This window comes from Hippoglossus stenolepis, chromosome 3 (assembly GCF_022539355.2).
Source record: "Hippoglossus stenolepis isolate QCI-W04-F060 chromosome 3, HSTE1.2, whole genome shotgun sequence".
Lineage (NCBI taxonomy): Eukaryota > Metazoa > Chordata > Actinopteri > Pleuronectiformes > Pleuronectidae > Hippoglossus > Hippoglossus stenolepis.
Window position 1 is genome coordinate 29,039,578 of NC_061485.1, and position 16,089 is coordinate 29,055,666.

General features: G+C 37.7%; 1 protein-coding gene across 1 annotated transcript; it reads right to left on the minus strand.

The window, feature by feature from the left end:
- Positions 1-1,670: 1,670 nt before the first annotated feature.
- On the minus strand, positions 1,671-7,224 carry styxl1 (serine/threonine/tyrosine interacting-like 1). The gene is made up of 8 exons (XM_035153329.1): positions 7,008-7,224; positions 6,806-6,867; positions 5,199-5,298; positions 4,406-4,539; positions 3,972-4,105; positions 3,767-3,864; positions 3,333-3,445; positions 1,671-2,692 (listed from the first exon to the last, which is right to left on the minus strand). The coding sequence occupies exons 1-8, from the start codon at positions 7,108-7,110 to the stop codon at positions 2,561-2,563; spliced, it is 876 nt and encodes a 291-aa protein (XP_035009220.1). The 5' UTR covers positions 7,111-7,224; the 3' UTR covers positions 1,671-2,560.
- Between the last annotated feature and the right edge of the window lie 8,865 nt (positions 7,225-16,089).

Consider the following 16,089-nt stretch of genomic DNA (forward strand, 5'->3'; position numbering starts at 1 on the left):
GTCACAATGATAGCACGGCTGTGCAAGATACAGTCACAAACCTTCAGCTGTGTATTAAGGCCAGGTTTGAAGATGGATATGTTCTGACCCATACTTAGGTAATCATGTTATAACTTAGTAATAACCATTAAATACTCTAACTGACTTATTAGGGTAAGTACTTATCTTATTCATTAATAACATCATCCCCATTTTTCTCCACCCACCCGAACAGGTCGAGGCAGATGGCCGCCCACATTGAGTCTGGTTCTAGAGGTTTTTTCTCTCCACACTCGCCAAAGTGTTTGTGGCAACTCTTGGCTTTCTCCCAAATTTTGTAAAGTCTCGACCTTACTATGTGAAGTGCATTGAGATTATTTTGAGATGCAATGATATTATTAATGATAGAAACATCAGGCAGTGGGTTGACGTGATCCTATCACAAGATGATCTCTAGTTATTTTATTTGTTATTGTGCTCACATGCATCTTCACACAGGAGTAAATGTTTTCAATGTTATTTGACATGTGAAAGATAAGAAACTAATACATGGTTTGACATGTAACTGGTTCAGGTAGAAGCAGAAGCTGTGGTAATAAGATGTCTCGGACATTTCTTATTAGGTGTTGAAATTTAACAGATGCAAAGTTTATTTTTTATCAAAGATCATGGCGGTATTTAAAGCTGAACTTAAAAGTGCAGTTGAAATGAGATTTTTATGAACAAATGAAGCACAAATTGAAAATTTTCATAAATTCAAAAGAAATGTTGCCTTTATATTCATCCAGTTTTCATTGATTATAAACTTGACATGTGTTTGAAATACCTCCAGGATTAAAGCTTTATTTAGTGATGTGACAAGTCAACAACAAGTGAACTTTGAAATAGCATATGAAACGATTTTGAATGTTGAATGTAACTAAATATTTTTATGGGTCGACTTATGGTCAACATTTTACAGAGTAGTGTCTTTGTTCAGGTTAAAGATGTTTTATGTTTGAAGTCAGGCATGGTGTGAGGTGACCCAACAAATTTGTCCGTCATTTTTAAAGATTCATCAATGTAAAACTAATGAAATTCAATGCTGACAATGTTTATAGTTTACTGAAACCAGGCAGCACAACAGTCATTCAGACGTGTTTGCCTCTAGCTGGGTTTTACCACACTTAGTTTACTTTCAAGAGAATTATGACCATTTGAATTGCTTCCTAATGGAATTGGAACCACAAGATATACAATTCCATCATGAATCATCCACTTACTCTGTACAAGTCCTCTTTCAAACTGGACTTCTCTGAATAGGATACTTATCTGACAAATCTGACTCTAAATTAAGATTAAGCAATTGCATTTAGTTGTAAATCAGGAGGTGATTTGAAACCTTATATTAGCTAAATGGCTGAATGCAAACGCCCAAAGTTATATTATAATAACAAAATATTGGCTGAGAGTGAGGTAAGATCACTTGAACTTGAAGTAATGTGATCAAATTGATTGATTGATTGATAACATATACTTGATGAAGGAGCAGCTGATCAGATATAGATTGGCCCTACACCTGTTATATTGTCAATTATGCTCCAAAATTGTGGAACAAACTGCCGCTAGAGAAGCCAGTTCAGTGAATGTCTTTAAAAGAAAACTTAAAACATTTCTCTTTTCTTCAGCCATTAACTAGATCTTGCACTAGCCTGCACTCCTGCACTCTTATATTGTTGTATCACTTTCTTTTGTGTTTATAGTAATTTATAGTAATTTTATTTCTTTTACTTTTTTATTTCCTTTTCTTTTGAATGTCATTTTACATTTTGTTATGTTTCTTAAAATCTGTTCTCTTCTTACATTTAAACCTGTTTTTATTTTATCTATATTGGATGTAAAGCATTTCTTGTATGAAAGGTGCTATGCGAATAAAGTTTACTTTTAAAGTGGACTTAATTTGTGTGTAGCAGGACCATGGCTCAGGTGGTAGAGTAAGTTTGTTCTTGCTCTTCTCTGGGTTGGTTCGATCCCTGTCTCCCTGGTGCCCAGGTTGCATGAGGAAGGTTCTCCATCAGAGAAAACCTGTGTCAAATCAGCCGCTAAGATACAGTGACAATTTGTGTTAAATCTTTAAATCTGCAGGAATGATTAAAGTGGGAAGTTTAACTCAACAGACTTCTGCTGCAGGACATTCGCTATCGAGTGAGTAACACACTGACAAGTACAGACAGGCAGTAATTGCAAATCAAATAAAAGTTATATTTTTGTTATTTGTTTGCACCTCTGATGAATGTCAATAAAAGAGGACAGAGGTAACGATTATCTTAACAAATGTTCAAATACAATCACAAGATAGTAGGAAGACCCCTTGTGATGCTACCTTTGCTCAAAATAGTTGTGTTTTAGACTTAAATTTGAGAATTTAAGCCTAAATAATATTAGTATAAGTAGTATTATTACAGCGTAAACATTGAGCTTGTGTAAAATATATGTAAAAAACTCCAAATGACAATACTTCTATCTGAGGAAATAATAATGAACATCATAATATTGATCATCATCATAATATTGGTGATTATAAACTAGTCACATTCCCTAGTTAAAAATGAGGTTCAGAGATGTCAGTCACTTTAGTTCCCATGATGTGAAGCTCCCAGTCAGACAGCTGCTGTAGAAAGCCTGTGTTTGGCCTCATGTTGGGTTTACATTTCAGAAGATACTTCCAGGCCTCCTGGAAAAAAAGTCAAACTAATAGCATTATGTTCACTGAATGTGATGTTGAATTCCATATCCATATGCTTTCTTTCCATGATCCATATCAGTCTCATGTGTAAAAAATACTCTTATTCACGTTATATTGCCAAGATGTAGATCAGAGTAGGCTACTCTAAAACCACAGCTTGTGCACTTTCTACACTTCAACAGATAAAATAAAGAATGACATAATAATTTATGATCCATAGAGGTGCTGGAAGGTGATGTGATCATAAATTATGTTTTTGATCTTTACAAGCTTCCGGTCGTGGAGTATCGTCTTAAAGGATGCAGAGACACTCATTTGCATAATGCATTCCCTAGCCTCTTACCCTAACCCTAACCATCCAAACTTAATGTCTAACCCTAACCGAAACCTAATTCTAACCTTAACCCTAACACCAAGTATTAACCCCAAAACAGTCCATTAAAGGGGGGTCACACAGTGAGGACCGGCCAAAATGTCCACATAGGTTGTAGGCTCAAAATTATATCAAAAAGATATCTGTACAACAGCACACACTCACACACACACACACACACACAAAACGGACAGGTGAACACAATACCCTGCTTGCACAGCTATGCAGACACACAGGGTAACAAATCTCACTTGCCTCCAGTGTGTATTTGAGGTGCTGCATGACAAAGGCAATGATAACGGTGCTGCAGCGGCTTCTGCCCTGTCTGGAAACTACCAGGACACGAGAGTCCATGTTAATGTGTGACCCTGAAAACAGGAGATAGTTTACAATTCAATGAACAAGAAGCTAGTAATCCACGTAACAGGGGAAATATTTATAGGGAAGTTCATTCATAGACTGAAGAGCATATCATCTCTATTGCATTTAAAACCATTTTACCAATATCTTCTTTTAAAAATAAAACCCAAATATGTCCTCTAAGTTGAAGTAAAGGAAACGATCGAATTGACATTCATTACTTTTCCAAATTTAGTTTAAGCAATTAATACACACTTTATTCATGTTTGTAGTCTTGATTATTGCACTTTACACTGAATGATTAAATCCCAAAGTATAGTGTGACTTACCAATAAAACTGCAAATCCTTTCAAAACTTGAATACAAATCAGAGAGCACTGAATTAGCCACAGGGATGTTAAGAATGGCCTGTTTCCCCTTCATGGACCTAGATCCAAACAAACACACAAGAAATTCAGAACAAACTCAACAGCAGCACGGTCAGAACTGTAATGATATTTCAGATATTCAGTCCTGCCGTACTCCAGAGTGTACCTCTGTGAGATGCTGATGATGGTGCTGATTTTCAGGTCTGTGAGAATACTGGGGTCCACGCCCTGTTTCATGTCACCCATATAAAGACGTCCTGCTACAATCTCCAGTGGATAAGTCTTCAGGTTTTCAAGCTCCTGGAGCATAGAAATATAGTATTTCCTTAAATGGTGGCCAGGGCTTTTATTTGAGGCTTGTATTCTTCTAAATCCCTCAGTTTGATAAACATATTAGATCATAGCAGATCGATAAAGTGACTATAAAGCAAAGAAATTAGGATAACCTGGTCTAAATAGCTTTAAAAGGAAAGTATAAAAGCCTAAATACCTCAAACTTGTGGTTAAGTACAGTATAATAATACATGTTATAATTCTGGTGAACCTTAACAGTCTTATTTATGAGTGTATGAACCTCCAGGTCAGGTGAGTTTGTCTTACCATAATGGTGTACATCATTTTCTCCGTCCTTAAGAACGGGTACAGAGCTGAGAACCTCTGAAAGCCTCCACTCAGCATGTGGACCGGACAGAGACTTGCTTTAGCCAGGACCTGAGCACATTCAGCTGCTCTGCCTGCACAAAACAAGATGAACTTCACTTAACAGGGATATCTGTGGCTGAAATACAGGCTGAGGGCATTGCCTGTTGGGAACGATTAGCTTTCATCTGTCAGAGAAGTGAAGGGGGATTAGGGAAAATACTGAAATTACGTACAAAACATTGTCATCATAGCTACACACCATTGTGTTATGTTAGTCAACTGGTAACCAGCCTTTTCAACTCTGCAGAGCTGCTTTGATGAAACACTTAAAGGGGTAGTTCACCCAAAAATGTAAATTCACTCATTATCTACTAACCACAATGCCAATGGAGGGGTGGGGGCAGCTATTGTGAGTTCTCACCAGAACCTGTGAGTATCGCGGGTTCTCATGATAGCTGCAGTTACTGCAGCAGTAACTCGCTGATCTCGTCTCGCAGTTACTGCAGCAGTAACTAGGAGGACAACAGCCGACATTCAGGCCTTTTCTGTTGTTTTTTCTGTTGGTTTTTTTACGTTTGAAGAAGCGGTCGCTATTTACTTCAATTGTATTGGTTTTGGCTGCAACACTATTTACCCCTGAAACTCCAAAAGTGTTTTGTGGACTCACCCCTCCATCGGCATAGTGGTGAGTAGATAATGAGTGAATGTTACTTTTTGGGTGAACTATCCCTTTAATGCTTCAGGCAGTTACCTTTTTCATGCAAACAGCGTGTGGTGCTGTCGTAGACGACCACATGCTGCATACTGTCCACCTCCACAGCCACTGGCAGGAGGAATTTACCATCTGAATCCTGGAAAGAGTCACCCAGAAGGTTTTGACTTCTCAAGCACAAAACAATCGTAGGTGCTTTATTGCTTGCCTCTACATTCCTTACACTTACATCCACTAACAATAAATAAAAGCAGGATGCCGACCTCTTTCCATAAATATCACTCCTTTGAAAAGGAAACAGATTCAAGCAGTTTAAGATTTTATTGAAAAAACCTTGGTAAGGAATTCTAAGACATCAGTGCTTGTAATTAATTGTTGTAATTAATTAATTGTATTCTCTTTTTTTGTTTGTGTGATTCAGCTTTTTTTGTTTTTTTCCAAAATGTAACCTTTACTTAAGAATTCAGTATGTCAGTAGTTCTTCATGGGAAGATAAAAAATGGCAGATGATTGCCCAGTGAAATAAACACTAGTAGTATAGTAGTAGTAGTTTCCTTTTCATATCAATTTAATTTCAAACATCTAGAACATGTGTATACAGAAAGATACAATAAAAACATAACTACACACAAACCAACAACCTGAAACACCCACTGACTTACAATAATCAAACAGAACAAAAAACAATGAAGGGTGAGTGGTAAATTCCTCTTGAAATTGTCAATACATTGCCACTGAGTGTGAAGTAATTCGAATACATGGCTCCTTAAGCCAGTCTCAGGGGGACATAAATCAACATACACAAACTAATTGCAGCCAAATCCACCTGAGACTCCACAAACCTACAGCCTGAATCAGAGTCTCTAATCTCTTCTATATAAAGACCGGGCACCAAATCATTGAGCCGCGTTTAAAAGCGAGGAAAACATTAAAGCCTGCTGGGAGCTTTCAGAACAACAATAAACAGCATGTACACAGACCAGGTCAATTTGCCTCCAAGCAGTTCTGCTTGATATATGAAATGGTTCCAGTAAAGATGACTCAGGGTCCCACCAACCCACCTTCCTGTTTTTATACAAATAGCTGAAAGCAACTGACTGATGCAATGCATGGCATTAAACTGCACTTACTGAAGTGTAGTATTAAAGGAACATTCTCTGATTCCCTAATCCCAAAGCTCATCATATATCTCACAACCAATTCACATTTTTCAAGCTTCCCTGTGATGACTAGAGGAAGTGGGCTGTGTAGTAAAGGTATCTACAAATTGAGGTATTAGATGTTTTGAGGTATAGGAACATGAGGGAGGCCACCTCTAGATCCCTTCATTCTTTATAGGTAGCAAAGAGATATGCAAGCTGACTTTTACTCTTTCAGGGTTGATAACGGATCTGAGTTGTCGTATACTTTTGGGTTGTCTCAAAATGCAACATCTCAGGAAAGCCGAGATGGAAATTTTCTACATTTGACTCAAACATTCAGTTGGTATCAAAGATGACCTGATTACATTTTGGTGGTCAAAAGTCACAGGTCATCACATATAAATTCACATGCTTATCATGACAAAGTTTCATGAAGGCTAATTTTAAGTGCACATATCATTCATCAGACATAAATCCTGAAACTAAGTAAATTTATATCCATACCATTTTCAAACTCTTAGCTGTTATGATGTGACTCGTGTTGTAATCTTGAATTTCACGAGCATCTAAAATAGATACAGACAACACACGAGTAGGTTACAGCTAAATTAAAGCAGAGCAGTCAAACTGAAAGAAGCTCATATATAAATGGTGACTTTGACTCCGGCCCTGACAACATGCAATAACTATAAATCCTGTCTCTTACCAACCAAGCAGAGGTAGTTGATGTCTGCCAGCCTCGACACAGTCCTGCACTGGTTGAGGAGGTTGTAAAGCTCAAACGGTTCACACGTCGTGACTTTAGCCATCGCAGGAAGAAAAACTACATGAACAATTAGCTGGAAACAAATATCAAGAATAGCTCAACAGTGCAATCAACCTGTGGGGAAACAAAACATAGGATCTACAAATGAGCATGAACTCAATCGTTTTCAAAGTTTGTTTATATGGGTCATGTTGCCAAGCAACTCAGCCTCCTTCCTCATTGGTGGTTGGTGATGATGTAGAGCCTTAAAGTCACAATGATACATTTCTTGACCATGCAAATGATACATTTATCTACATTTCATACGGTCAACATTGTGCAGATGGTAATGATATTAATTAGTCAGCTGCCTGGCTGTATGGACGAGTAAACAAGATATTTCACCTACTTGTTGCTTTTTCTTATTTGTAACCTGTCATGTCTTTTTTCCTCAAACAAGTAGAAGTTAGCTGTTTGATCAAAAAACAGCTAACGATTGTAGAGTTTCATCCTTTGGTTACACAAACAAATTACATTTATAACAGTCCTGTTTTGGAAATAATTGTTTCATACAGTACAACAAGTACTAAGCATCTCAAGAATGCTCCTCATCAGCTGAGGAAATGCTGCAAATGCTCATCATTTAGAAGATGTATTTTTTGACAAACTGTAGGACAAAATAATAGAAACAGCTGTATACTGTGATACAGATGGGCAGCTCTTATGATAATAGAAATAATAATAATGATAATAATAATAACAACTGTACTTGTATCGCACTTATCTAAAAAAGGTTACAAACAAATGAATGAACTAAATAAAAGGTATACAGTTCAGTTCAATTTTAAGCACCAAATCATAACATATTATGGTCAAGATCTTGAAAATGTATTGAGAAACCCAACAGTTTCCTCTTGACCCAGGGCAAGCTTCAGAAGATGCGAAAAAAAACTCTCCAAAATCATCTCAAGACCTGAAGGAAAATGGGTAGAAACATGCAAGAGCGCACACACACACACACACACACACACACACACACACACACACACACACACACACACACACACACACACACACACACACACACACACTGATGGGACAGGACTTTGCATTGACTTCCATTTATTTTGGACAGCCAAAACCTTATCCCTAACCTTAACCATGACCAATTCATGCCTAACCCAGAACTTAACCTAACCCCAACTCTCATCTGACCCCTAACCTTACCCAGGACCCTAGAAATGACATTTTATTTTACCTCATGGACTGGGCTTTGGTCCCCATGAGGGACCTCATCTACTCCAAACCTCTACTGAGCTAATGGATGCTAATTGTAGGTCACTTTGGATAAAAGTATCAGCTAAATGACATGTTATGTAATGTAATGTAATGACCACTCCTCTTTGTTCTCCTTCTTAGTCTCATCTTCTTTTTGTTCTCTTTCAGGCCCAGGCTCCTCTTCATTCTTCTCTTCTTCAGCCATCCTCTTACTGCTGCTTACTTGCTCACATCCTCCACAGATGTACAGCAGCCTTCTAAAGGCATGCTGCTGCTCTCTACAGATAAGAAAAATAATCCAGAGGAGCCTCAGCTTGTTGACGGTGAAATGCTGTAATGTGGACAGTAAATCCTCCAACCTAAATGACAAATGTACCACCTCTATGGATAAATCAAAGTTAAAGAAATGGTTCCTCATTTCAGGAAATACATATATTCACTTTCTTTTGGACAGTTAAACGATATAAGTTAAACAAGATCTGCCTGTCCAAAGTGAAAAAGATATTATGATAAAAAAATCATAAAGAGTTATCTGTCTCCACAATACAATGGAGGTGAACTGAATTTTGTTTGCGATGCTAGTCCTTGACACTCATACATACATAATACAGAAACTAAATAATCTGTCTGTATATGGGAACTAGCTACTACTAAAAGGAAATGGTTCGAAAGAAAACTGTCTATTTTTTGTTTGGTGGACCAAGAGATCGGTATTGGAAAATGGTGTTGCTGTTTTATGTTTTTAAATGTCTGTCAAAAACAGCAGAAAACAAATAAAACTAAAAACTAACTAATCCACAATGCTCTGCACATATACAGTGAATACCACTAGAGGGAGGTCACCATTCTTTTTTCTCTTTGAAAGAACTTCAATGTATTTAAATCATTATTCACCAGTTGAATGACTTGTGCTTTCCTCATTAATTAATGATGAAATGTCTGTTAATACCTTTCTAACTGTAAATCCACATTTCTCTACTGAGGTTGTGTCCTCTGTTCTTCTTCTTTGTTTTCTTTGATGGTCCCTTTCCATCTTTCCTCTGACCTCCCTCTCAGCCTCCTCCTCCTCGGAGCTACTGCAGGGTTCAACCACCTCAGAGACCATTGTCTCTACAAGATTTGAGCTCCCAAATGTAGTGACAGTGCAATGCAATGAGTAGAACCAAATGTCAATTAATTCATAACCAAAAAAACGTGTGGGTGTACCTTGCATTGTATATGGTTAATACAAACATGGGGCTGAAGATGTCATTTACTGAGGTGAATTTTTGACTTTTTCTCAACAGTAGTTATTTTCTTAAAACAAATGAAAGACGTTCCCAGTTGGTTAAGATTATTTCACCCATTTTAACTTGTTTCAAGCACCAAGATTCTTTTTTAATGTTTCCAGAATTTAAACTGCAGAAAAAAGGTTGAAGGGATCTCCTCTCACTGGTCAATTTTTCCAAATATTTTCTGGACTCTAATGAGCACAGCAAATACTTTAAAAAAAAAAGTGAAATCAGATTCATGAAGCTCCTAACATGAAATCATAAGCAGTAGTCATTTAGTCCCAGTGTACATGTGAATATCTTTGTCCAGAGGGGGGCAGTGTTGCTCCATGTGGCACACCATGAGACAGAGGGGCCATCATGCGTGTCTCTCTGGATGATCATCAGGCTGAGACTAAAGACAACAGGCAGTCAAAGCTGTGTGTGTTGATACTCTGGGATATGTAATGGTCAGATATGGTTCATGTGACAATGTTACATTTACAAAAGTCCACAGTTATTGTTTGGATGTTTGTGTTGTCGTCCTCTGCTGCAGTTTGTCCAGAGGCAGGGCCGACTCAGAGTCTGCAAATAAGTGTGTGTGTGTGGGGGGGGGGAGAGAGAGAAAGAGAGACTGAATGTGGATGTGAATGATTTATGTTTATTCATGTGAAGATTCTGATTTCTTTTGTATCAATCAATCAATCAAACTTTATTTATATACCACCTTTAAGTGCACATCAAACAACTGGAGATGAACAATAAAAGATAATACAGGCAAAATAGGAAATACAATAAAATGATGAGCTACTATACAAAATAAATTGATTATAGTAAAGCACTTAAATGTTGAGAAGCTCTGGGAGGATGTGGACACCACATTGATCACATTTGTCCGATGCTGTGATACATAATGTCCGTTTTAATGGACTGGAAAAGACTGGTCTGTAAACACAAACAAGTAAACAGGGGAGCTGTGGTTTGTCTGGAAAAAAACACTAAATCCTTTTCATTTCATTTTATTTGAGTGAGTTGTTTTTGAATTAAAGAGTTTATGATCTACATGGAGTACAAATGAAGTTTTGTCTCCAGTTACATAGGAGCTTGATAGTTAAGCTATAATCAGTGTACTCATATGACGGGAAATAATTAATTGTCATAAGGAATAATAAAAACATGTATTCTATCGCTGTCTCACTAAAAACTAATATTTTCCTCGTGTCCCTCTATAATATAAACAGGAAATGTGGAGAAAGTTTTTGTTGTGCAAAAGGCTTAGTCTGTCTACATTGTCATTATTCCAGGGTTTTTTTCTCCAGATCAGAACAAAGCTCATTCACTTTGAAATATCCATAATTTTCCATTATTGAGAAAAATGGAACAAAATCAATATTGAGACATTGTAGCACAGTGTAAAGCTGTTTTCAGAGATGAACTCCGCAGGACGTGTGCCCAAGTTGGTCCGGGCTTTCTGCCCATCTCTGTCTCCTGAATTAAACGTGAATACATGCAAATGAATTCCAAAGAAAAATTATGTTTAATGTAAAAATGCACAGGTATAAAAATCACATGATTCATAATATATGAGAAATATTGAGACCTTGCCGAAGAGGAGACAATAAGTAAAATCCACTTAAATTTTTTTATTATTTTCTGTCTTGATCTTGAAACCAGTGCATTGTTGCATATAGTAATGATGGGGCAAGTGACATGTCTGGTCACATGACAAAGTGTGTCAGACTCACCCCCCAGCTGTCAACATCCATTGCATGGAACCCAAAGTCAGTTTTGGTGGATGTCTGCACAGTTAATTGCACAGCAGTCAGTTTTTACCTCACCTTTGAGAGTCTATACACATTTTGTCACACAGCCAGTAACCCATCGTGTGCACAAGCAGATTTCGAAGCAGCCAGTTGACCTTAAAATACTGATTGACACAAGATATGCTTTCAGGTGGAAAAACGCCTGCTGTAAAAATTCTGTGAATGCTCCAATAACTTATTTGAACTGGCAGTTCCACTTCACTGTAGGTTTGTAGAAGCCTCTGGTCTGTTGAATACTGTAAGAAATTGAGAGCTCTGTGTGCCTATCAATTTTTAATGAACAGTTGAGCGCTGTCCATATAACACATACAACCAAGGGAAAGACACATCACTGTCTAATGCTGTAAGCAATCTGGAGTCCAAAACTGAGAGACAATGAGATGAAGACATTCTGTGAGTCTCTTGACATTGACATAGACAGGGAAGAAAGGAGAGCAAGCAAGCGATGTTGGAAAAAGCATTTGCCCTGGACTGTGGAGTTGTCACCAGTATCCTTGGTCTCCCAACTAGTGTAGAAAGCATGAAGCAGAACTGGACCAGTCAGTTCTACTTCCGTGTTTTTGACACGGTTAGGCTCAGACAGAGTTTTAGTAAAGTCAATGAGAATAGATTGTAGTGTACATGTAGTATTGATATGCGACGGTAGTGGGGCACAGGGCTTGATCATTCAATATTCTGTTGTACTTTTTAGTCCAAAGCTTACAGTAACTGAAATGACAATGATGTTCCACAGCTGCCCATTGAGAATATTAACAAGGACATTGTCCAATCTATGACAAACTTTTCCAACTAGTTCTCTTATCACTCGCTGACTGTTGAAGACCTCCAGATTGTGGATGATGGGGATCATGTTTTTGCCAAGCAGTCCTTTTGCCATGAAATAGTCCCTCTATCACTATTTATATTAAATCCCAATAATGTCTGTTCTGATTTGTTAAACTATCTTGCCATTTAATTCTCTGATTGGAAAAGCTCCAACCCATTTAGAAAATAGATCAGGCATTACCAAAATGTATTCGAACCCTCAGCATGGTGCTGCATGAAAACACTTTTTTTGTAGCGATCAGATGGAATGGGTTTGTGTTGATTAGTTTGGGACCATATCGCACACCTATTTACATATGTTTGCACTGCTGTTGTATTTCCCAGGGTGAACCATTAGCAATAAATCAGTCGGTCATCCCTCCAAGTCCAATGTGAGATGGAGGAGGAGTGAAATCTAAAAGAAAGAAGTATGAATTTGGGTTTTAATAATTATTACTAAGCCTAAAACCAACTATGCCAAACAAAGGTCGAAAGATGGCCGGTATGGTACTTATGGTACTTAAGAACACAATAAGAACACAATAAAATGAAATTCAAACTTCAACTCATTCAAAACAGCAACATTTTTTACATTAAGGTCATACTACAGAAGTAGATGCAGAATTAAGAGTCCCCTTCTGACGCTGCTCTCTGAGGCAAACTCATTCCACTACGTCAAATTGTCATGTTTACTCTGTGAGGATGTCTTGCAACAGTACTAGGAGCTGTGGACCCTGTAGGCTTATGGTGAAGGAAGCAGCTGCCCCGAGGAAGAGAGGGCATGCCTGGTCAGGCTCCAAAATATCCTCTGCCTTCTGCTTAGGAGTGGTGAATTTACTGCTCATGGCAACATATATAATATATTATTGAGCTTTTCTTTGACTAGTGCAGTGCTTTTTCTACACAAGCCTGTTTTGAATGGATTGTTAGCTTGGCCGGTGTTAATGGTCTGGAGCTACTTCAGAATTATTCCTTGTTGTTAGTGAGTGCTCAAATAATTCTATAATATACTGTCACGTTTTAATGTTTGAGTGATGGACCTTGTGTGCAGAGCTTTTGATAAACAGTCTATGGTTCATGTGTTCCCGGTTTATCTAAACTCTCATGTTTTTTCATAAAATGAAACAGAATTTTCTTTATTACGGTTCATGTGTCCAGTTTATAAATAAGTTTTAGCAATTGACACAATCATAGGAATAAAAGCTCTGTAATTCAGTTCATTATAAAGAATTACTGCAACAAAACAATAATTGACAATTGACAAAGAGGACATGATTCTATGAATGTTGTTGACATGATAGAGATCAGTACTTGAGACACCCCTGAATGTTTGAGTCTAATTCCAACTTGGAAAAATTAAAAAAGCTAATTATCAAAATGACCTGGCTTCGATTTTGACCTGTAGTCTGAACGAGTTGCCGAACGCTGCTGTAGTTAATAGTAAGGATGTCGAAGAAGATGTCTTTAACTCGGTCAGAGCGCTGGTTGCCTGTTTATTAACATTTGATGTATCGTGTTTACAATTCGCACAGAATCCAACACTGCACTTTTTCAGGTTATTCACCACATGCTCAGTGTGAAGCCGATCAGATGAACGATTTGCAGGATATGAATTCCAGATACGAACAAAGACGTTAGTGAAAAAATTAGGAAGATATCTTTTTTGCACACTTCCCATCCATTGTTAGCTTTCGCATTAGCAGTAGTGAGTCACACTGTAACCTATCATTCTGTTGTCTTACAGTATGTTAGAGGAATTTTCTTATAAGGGCTAATGAGAGCAGTGGGAGTACAAATACTTGTCTTGGGTCTTAAGGAGTTGTAGCATTTATTTACTAAAAGTCTAAACTGAACATATATTTTATTGCTATATTTCTTACATCTAAATCTACCTTAGTCACCATGTAGCCTCACCGTCTCTCGCTCTCTCTGTTGCCTGTTTGTACGAACAAAACTGAACTACATATATACAATAGCTCTACTTGTGTAAAAATATTCTTCTCACTGCAGACATTGCACAGAGATGTTGAATCAGTGAAATGTGCATGTTTACCTGGTGCTGCTGCCTCTTAATGCTTTGGAAGAAAATATTAACCTAGGATTGCTGCTTGGTGTTGAACCAGAAAAATTAACTATGCATTCGTTGCTGGCTTGTTATTTTGTATTTTTTTCAGAGGTGGAATAGTGGTATGGCTAATGATGGATAGATGGATGGATTTGACTTGAGCTGTGTAATAGTAAAAGTTCAGTAGCTTGTAGTACACTAGCAGTGCTTCTGGAGGGCTCAAGACATGCGGGAGGAGCTGCAGCAGCAGACAAAGCAACAACATGAGACAGTTCATCCGGGTATTGGGGCAGCTTTAACTATTGGCTATTTGACTTGAGTATAGGAGATTTTGCAAACCGTGAAAAACGCTGTACATGCCCTCATCATTAAGGTCAGACTGCAATTCCTGCAACTTTGCACCTGAATGATAATTATAATTTGCCACAAAGAATCCCTGCTTTTAACTCCTTTCCCTGAACATGAATCAAGAGGCTTCTCAGTCATCAATATTTTAATAGTTGACCCCCCCAGTCATTCTTACACTGACATTAAATCCATTATTTCAAACCTGTTCTTTCTGCTCCCTCATATTTTCACTTACTTAAAAATGTTTTACCCATTGTCTTTAGACGTTCCTCCATGTAAAAATGATCATAGACAGGGTCTCCACTAGGATCTGGATAATCAGTAATTTCTTGCAACAACACAGTTGTTCAAGGTTCAAAACTGCCTTTTCCTTGCCATTTCTCAACAGCCCATCCTACCACATCATCAGTGAATGGATAACAATAATATCCTCCAAAACACTTCCCTTACATTTTAATGGGGCTGTGTGGAAATGAATCAGTCCCTCCTGGGGACGTGTTTCTTTTCTTATTATGAGCAAGTCTTTAAAAACATTTTCTCCATTGTTTATGCGAGGATTGATGGGTAAATGAACAATTATTGTACTGTTCTTGTCTTAAGATTAGGCTTTTTCCATAATGAGAGACAAAATATGTCTTAAACATTTAGAGTGATTCATCAGTCAATTCTGTGTCTGAGCTTCGGATGTTTTTTGTCTAGTTCACCACACAGAGTGAGAGAGAAATACATTTACTGATGATTAAACAACACAGGGGAGAAAAAAATATAATTACTGACAACTGAAAAACAAATAAATACATTACTTATTCATTTCACTTCAGATTTTGAAATAATCAGTGCAATCATAAAATACAACTTGGACTTAAAGTGAAAAAGTAAATTTTCACATTAAATGCAATTGATTGGACCCCAGGTCCTGCTTGTGACTTCTGCAAATCCAACTTGGACCCTGGAAGTTCCTCTGACTCCTTGAGTTCAGGGAATTTAGGAAATATTTGCTAAGAAATTAAGCAAATATATTTGATCAAGTTGAGCCAAAGTTCCTTTCTAGCCTCTATAGGCCCATTATGGAGCACACTTACAACTCTACCAATGGATTTACCAAAGTGGAAACCGCGCATTGTGATCACGTTTGTCAGATGCAAAATTGATGAACTATGAGTGGTTGATTACTATAACCAATTGCATAGTTTCTGTATGATGTACCAGAACTTGAGGGAAGGGTAAGGCAGTTTTTAAGATAAGGACGACATCACATTGTTCACTTGCGTATGTGTGCGTGCACACAAACACACACACAGTTTCGTCATTGCTTTGCATCCATTCATAATTCATCTCAACTCTCGCGCTGACACACACACCAACACACGCACTCACACACACAAACTGTGTCATCAGACAAATGTGATAACTCAGACAAGGTAAAAACAGCTGAATTTGGAAACTTGTATGGAGAGCAGGAGGAGATGGTTGGG